This window comes from Procambarus clarkii, unplaced genomic scaffold (assembly GCF_040958095.1).
Source record: "Procambarus clarkii isolate CNS0578487 unplaced genomic scaffold, FALCON_Pclarkii_2.0 HiC_scaffold_159, whole genome shotgun sequence".
NCBI classification, from domain to species: Eukaryota; Metazoa; Arthropoda; class Malacostraca; order Decapoda; family Cambaridae; genus Procambarus; species Procambarus clarkii.
The window spans coordinates 118,180-125,072 of record NW_027189192.1 but is presented as its reverse complement, the minus strand read 5'-3'; the positions used below and the strand labels follow the sequence as shown (position 1 = coordinate 125,072).

The following is a 6,893-nucleotide window of genomic DNA, read 5'->3' as shown; positions in this document are numbered from 1 at the left end:
ACGTCATAAATATTATGTACCAAAATTGTGCTTAATGCCTATGAAATTTTGTTTAACATATTATACTAATCATTCCTTTCACTTACAAATTTTTCTTACTAATTTGTAATTCCATATTTCAAAGTACTTGCTGCAGAACTTGAACAAATTAAAGATTCTCAGCCAAGTGTTTCTGACTGGCAAAAAAGAAGAAAAAATGCAGAGATTAATTGGGGAGAAAGCAGGGCAATGCTGTTCGATTGGACATTGTCTGAGTTGGGTGTTCCAGATAAAGGTAAATTAAATATTGCTGTGTTCATTAAGGTTATACTGTATAATAAGCATCATATGCAAATTAATGACACTCTATTAATACATTTAGACTTCAGATTGTTTAAAATGTTAGGTATACAGTATTTAAAATTAGTATAAATAATTACCCCTTTTTTCATCAGGTAAAGTTTGTGTACAATGTACAAATTGTGAGGCAAGCATCAAATGTGAAGACTGTTTTGCATTTTTGTGTCACATTTGTGACCAAATGCAACATTTTCTCATGCCTTTCCACCACAGATTATATTGGAAAAATGGCTTTTATGAGCCATTAGACCCGACACAAACTGTGTGCCCTGAAGGAAATATCTTTCACTGGAGTAAGTATACGATACCTGTATAAAATCCGTACTTTGTTCCGAGATTACTTCTACTTCCCAATCCCAGTCTAGAGCTACGATTATCTTGGTATAACAAAATAAAATGAATAAATGTTTCATTTCAGTCATTACAACATTTGGAGAAGTCTTAAAGTTTAAACCTGACACTTGGTTTTATAGATTGATTTAATCGTCTGATTGTTTCTCTTCTGTGAATTTCTCAGTCATTATCTGGAGAATAATGTCAATATTTTGTACAATCAAGAAACAATGAAATATTCAGTCTGAAATTCTTTTCCACAAAACTCATTTTGTCAAACTGTCTTCCTTTTCTTTGTTACCAGAACCTGTTGTACCAGCCCAACCACCAAATTCTTGCCCCAACTGCACAGATTGCAAGTTTAAAATTTCAAGCTCCAGCAATCTCTGCATCTTCATCACTATAATGGGTAAATAAACTTTAAAATTTACCCTTTTATTTCCATTACCGGATATTCCTGAATCACAATACATTTTGAAATTTTTGTTGCTATAAATGTTAATTTTTACATCACTATTTTAGCAAGTCGCCATGCACTGTATTTTAAACTACAGGAAGGTATGACCTCTATACTCCAATCTATACATGCCACTGTGGATATGAGCATCAACAACTAGGCAAGACCATGCACAAGTCTGGTTTCTATTCATCATTAGGAAAGAGCAGCACATTCTACAGCACCAGTCTGCTTGAATCATGGCACCATATAAAAAGAAATTGTCCCGGAACATCATTTCGGGCATTAGTCACTGCACTGGAATCCTTTGGTGCTTCTCGTGGGCGTGTATGTTTTGATACCGTTATTCTTAATATTTTCAGTTTTATATTTCAATACAAAAATTATAAAAATTTTGTAGTAATGTATATTCATTTATTAATAATTAGTTTTTAATTTTGTTCAAACACAAAATGGAATGCTTTTTTTGTTTATTTATCTTATGTCATAATATGCATTTTAAATGTCACCATCTAAAAAATTCTATTCCTAGATTGGACCCATTAATTATATAACTTCGAAGAGAGTGTTCTTCGAATGGCGATTCCAGCAATATGAGCTGAGAAAAATTAGAGGAGAAGCTGACAATGAGTGTCCTGCTTGTGATAAAACCCCTTTAGCAGTACATATTGATGGCAACAAGAAGCTGTATCGTTACAACAAAGTTGGGAGGTAATAAAATGTGCTTTACAGATACTTAATGTATAGTATTCTTTTGTTCTCTACACACACTATATTATAATGAATTATATTGTCTTCAAATTAATGTTCTTATAAATAAAGTATGCACATATAAATATACATTGTCATATGACATATTTTTTAACTGAGTATGTCTTTATAGTTTGCCTTTCAATTGCATCCATATCATCATTTTATTTATCTAACACCATGTAAATTTTTGTTTTATGTAAAATTTAGCAGTGCATCAGAATTCTTCATATAAAACATTTTTTGATACCCCATTACCCATTGTTTAATATTATAGTGGTTACAGACAATAAATAATTATTTCTGAATTATCATTGCAGAGGTATCAGAAACCCCTATTATTCTGATATTATCTTCAGCAAAGATGAAGATGTTCAAGCTCATGTTGGCACTATTCAGAGCTTGAAAACTAAGGTGAGTTTTATTATATATTGAGAAACCTTCAATTTTACCTAATAACTGTTTGGCGACTATAACATATGGTGGCCATTTTTGTATTTTTTCATTATAGTTTATATATATTGAATAAGGAAATATAACCCATAGAAATTCTTATGTGCAACAACAATGCCTATCGCACAAAATAATCTCTACCTTCTACCCGTCCTACATAATTATAATCATGCTCACCAACTGGTTATTTAGTTACTATAAATATTTTTGTTTAACAGAGTAAGCACACGTGTGGAGTGTCTACATGGAAAGCTGCTCAAAATAAGCCTCTTTCATTCCAAAGTTTGGATGAAACAGGAATCAGCATGGCCTCCTGTCGACATGGTATTATCCTCCACACCTTGAATATGTATCAAGGAGAGCTGTACAGTTATGCCCACTATTTGCAAATTATGTATTTCAAATACGTAAAGTTTATTTGTCAAGACATAATTTGCAAATATTGGCCATGGGCCTTAACTGTGGCTCAGAAACAATCACATTTTCACATTGGTCAAGCAAAGCCATTTTTAGGAGTCCTACATGCAAAAGGACATGCTTGGTATTGTCAGGTAAATAAAAATATAACATTACATTTATGTATACTAATGTATACATTTATGTATACTAATTAAATTTAATGTAATGTATACATTACATTAAATATAATAAGTACAGTTTGTGTAAAAAAATTTAAGATTTCTGATTGTTTAAGATTAATGATATACGTATCATTTAATATAGTAGGAGGCTTTTAATTTTTGTACAATAATTTGAATTTTTTTTTACTGTATACTTTTATGTTAAAGGTATTGTATGGAGGGCGGTGGCAAGAAGGAAGTGGCATGACTTTAGGGGAAGAGGCAGAGCAAGTGTTTGCATACCTCTCACGATACAACTCTACAACTAAAAACATGCTGAAAGCTGGTATTTGTTTATATGGTTCATCTGATCAAGTTTTTTATTATTTTACCTGCCCTGTAATCAGTATAATGCGATTTGTATTCAGTATTCAATAAGTATCAACTCCCTCAAATAATCAATAAAAGAATGAAAACATATTGGTCAAACTTGAGTTGGTCGTGGTGAGTAAAGGTATGTTATGAAACTTATTAATCTATGCTCTTCAAGATGTTCATTGCTATAAATATTTTTCTCAGAAAGAACAGAAGAACTCACAGAGGGTGCAGTCTTTTGGAACCATCGAAAAATTGATGGACTGGCTCGTGCATTAGTTACTCGACTCAGAAAGGTACTAAAAATAATATATATTTATTTTATTTATTTGTATTTATTTTGAAACTTATTATAATGCATTTATATGTGAAAGGTATTATAATGCATTTATAGGTTAGTTATGTGTTCAGATCATGTACTACATATATTTTCCATTATAAATTAGCGACCATTTCCTTGAATTAACTGCTTGAACTTTTTCAATATATCAATAAGGTTAATTTGTATAAAGTATATAGTATTTAATTAACCTAAATGTATGATTCCGAGATATATCAAATGTGTTCACAGAGAAATCACAGTATCGTGATATATCACGGGAACTGTGATGAGGGTTTGAACCCCATGCACTGAGTGCTCTCAGATGCATGCTCTAGTTCACTACGCCACGACATGGTCAGATGAATTGCAACTTGGAGTACTACTGCACCCACAAGGATCCCAAGGCTTCCACTGAAGCCAAACCAGGTTTCACACAATTCCCCCATGAACTCGGTCTCTGTCATTCAGTAGTTCTGCCTTTGATGCCCCCATTTCAATGTCTTTCTCCATGTATTGATATATCACAATAATATGAATTCTATGTGTATTGAAAGGGCCATCAGAGGTAAAACTACTGGAGGACACAGACCAAGTACATGGGAAACTGCATGCACAACCGCCCATGGAATGGGTATGGGGGTGCATAACTAACAAAAATTGAATTGTGGGTTCATTAGTACCCTAGGTTGCAATTCTTTTGACCATGTTGTGGCGCATTCAACTACAGCAAGCATCTGGGAATGCCAAGCCCATAGGTTCGAACCACTCATCACGGTTAATGTGATTTGTTCATTAAATTTATTATATTTTCAAATAGGCCAGAGAGACGGAAATAACAGTTTCAAATGAGATCGACAAACTTGATGTTCAAAAGTCATTGATTCAAGAATGGCGATCTGACCTACAAATGATTTGTAAGGAGTTAGAGTTAAACACTGGAACAACCTCGAAGAACATAAAATATTCTATCGAGGCAGTTGCAGACTCTATCAGGCATCGCAAAAATCTGATTGCCACTGATGCAGGTAGGCTTACTATTTCTTTGTTAACTCTGAAGCAATTTCTATTTAGCTCTTGTCTATAATTTCTATGTAGGTAAATGATGAGGAAATTTTTTTAACAACTTTAAAACTTTCAGCCAAAAAACTTTATTTGCAGCATCCAGTAAAATGCGCTCTTCACTCCGGCACAGAAATGAGTGTGATAGGAAAAAGCTTCAAGGCTTCATAAAAATCTACAATAGTGAAAACTCTGAAATTCTCAGTGAAAAGGATGCAATAGAAGGTATCCTGCCATGGCACAATTTATTGCCTCATCATAGCCAAAATGGTATGTAACTACATCTCATTTTATCAGGGGTTACAATTCGGCCTTATCAAGATAACTAACATTTAGCATGCATAATGGATAAGCTTTACTTATTTTTGAAGTAAAATATCATCACTACTGTTTGTAAAATAGGTGCAGTATCATAATCCGTAGGTTTTTATCAGGTTGATACTGCACAATAAACTATGTATAGTATGTATAATGCAAGTACCTAAACTGTAATTACATTAAATTGAGTTGTAGTTTACTTGCAGTAAATATAATTTTCCTCTTTTATTAGTGTCCCTTGCTCAAAAAAAGAAGGCAGTAGAAGATGTGGAGCTTCAGAAGAGATCCAGAGAAGAGCAACAACACACTGTTCAAGAAATGCTGCATTATCTCGCATATTACAAGAATAAGAGAGAGATTTTAACCGAACATACTGAAGAGTTGTTATGTGGAATTTTTCCTTCATATCTAAGCAAGGTAAGCTAACAGCCTAAATGTGTGTTGCAATTCAGTTCTTCATAAACATTTATCCAGCAGAATTTTATACTTGAGTAAAGTCTTGCTATTTACAACTTTGACAGGTAGACAATTCCATGGTTTTCATATACTGTACTGGTGTGTTTTACATATATTTGAACTTTTACCGAAAACTTTATTTACTTATTCTAATTTCTTTAGTATTTTCAGGGAAATTTGTAAATGTCTTAAACCCCATTAAATAGTCTATATATTACAGGATCCTAACAAGTACACTATTGAAGAGAAGCACCTATCAACCAAAAATAAGAGTGGAATCTTGGCTCTTTTGAAGCAAGGGCAAAAGTTGTGTTCTGACAAGCTGAGTGATGCAAAGCGTTTATTTGGATACCAGGAAGAGGATGTTGATGTTTCCGAGCCCTACCTGGAGCTTTGTGACAGTGAAGATGATGATGATGAAGATGAAGATTTACTACTAAACTGATGATACAAAAGTTAAGTATAATAAATTTTACCTGATTTCTCTTGCTAATTTCTCTTACTTAATTTCTCTAATTTCTAATTATCCTAGCCCTAAGATTACTACTGGCCTCCATTGCCTTGCCTGCACTTTGTTTCCCCCTTAACCATATCAGTCATTCTTACAGGTGTGAGACAGAGAGGTACAAGATCATCCAAGAGGAACAACACCTGAAGCACCCAACATTTGGGTGTTTTGATTAATAAAAACGCCCTTCATGGCTTCACTCATCCTGGCTGGTTTAATTAAAAAAACCTAACCTAAACCTAATATATATACCTCTAGAGTCAAGGGAGTTAAGTTTTAGGCTGCACAATGAAACTGCTATTGACAATTTTATAACTGCTGCTGATAATGTCTGTCCTGTGACTTTTTTGTAAGCATAACCAAAAGGCTTAACAATCCCTTGCTTACAAAGGGAATACTTAAACCCATTAATAAAAAACATGACCTTGAGAAGAAGTATAGGTTAGGAATTGTCTCCAAAGAATTCTCATGCTCTTCAACAGGTCACTTGAACTCCAAACCTTTCCAGTTATCCTAAAAAAAGCGAGTTACCCCTGTACACAAATGTGGTGATCTCACAGATGTTAACAACTACAGACCTATATCAATCCTGCCTAACTTGTCAACATTTTTTGAAAAACTAATCTACAAGCAGTTTTACTCTTATCTAGCCAAACACCATATACTTAGTACTAGGCTGTACAAGAATATAACAACTCTTGTATATATCTCAAAAAAAAAAAAAAAAAAAAAAAAGCACAAGACGAAGCTTGAAAAAGTTTAGTGGTATGCCAATAGGCTAGTCCCAGGACTAAGAGGCATGAGTTACGAGGACAGGCTGCGAGAAATGCAATTGATAGGGTACATAAAGATAAACTGTTTAACACGGGTGGTAGGCGAACAAGGGGACACAGGTGGAAACTTAGTACCCAAATGAACCACTAGGATGTTAGAAAGAACTTTTTCAGTGTCAGAGTAGTTAAT

The 6,893-nt window shown here is 33.6% G+C and overlaps 1 protein-coding gene and 1 long non-coding RNA gene across 2 annotated transcripts; both read left to right on the top strand.

Moving 5' to 3' along the window:
• Positions 1-987: 987 nt before the first annotated feature.
• On the top strand, positions 988-1,834 carry LOC138361061 (uncharacterized). Its single transcript, XR_011226770.1, has 3 exons — positions 988-1,081; positions 1,227-1,456; positions 1,662-1,834. It is a non-coding gene; the product is annotated as an uncharacterized lncRNA (long non-coding RNA).
• A 3,375-nt stretch (positions 1,835-5,209) lies between these two features.
• Positions 5,210-5,987, top strand: LOC138361062 (uncharacterized). Its single transcript, XM_069320538.1, has 2 exons — positions 5,210-5,383; positions 5,643-5,987. The coding sequence occupies exons 1-2, from the start codon at positions 5,285-5,287 to the stop codon at positions 5,865-5,867; spliced, it is 324 nt and encodes a 107-aa protein (XP_069176639.1). The 5' UTR covers positions 5,210-5,284; the 3' UTR covers positions 5,868-5,987.
• The last annotated feature ends 906 nt before the right edge of the window (positions 5,988-6,893 follow it).

What these genes read in the sequence shown, in the direction of transcription:
- LOC138361062 (XM_069320538.1), top strand. Translation starts at nt 5,285, where the DNA reads ATGCTGCATTATCTCGCATATTACAAGAATAAGAGAGAGATTTTAACC. An exon ending in TTCCTTCATATCTAAGCAAG is followed by an intron (nt 5,384 to 5,642) that starts GTAAGCTAACAG and finishes TATATATTACAG; the next exon opens with GATCCTAACAAGTACACTAT.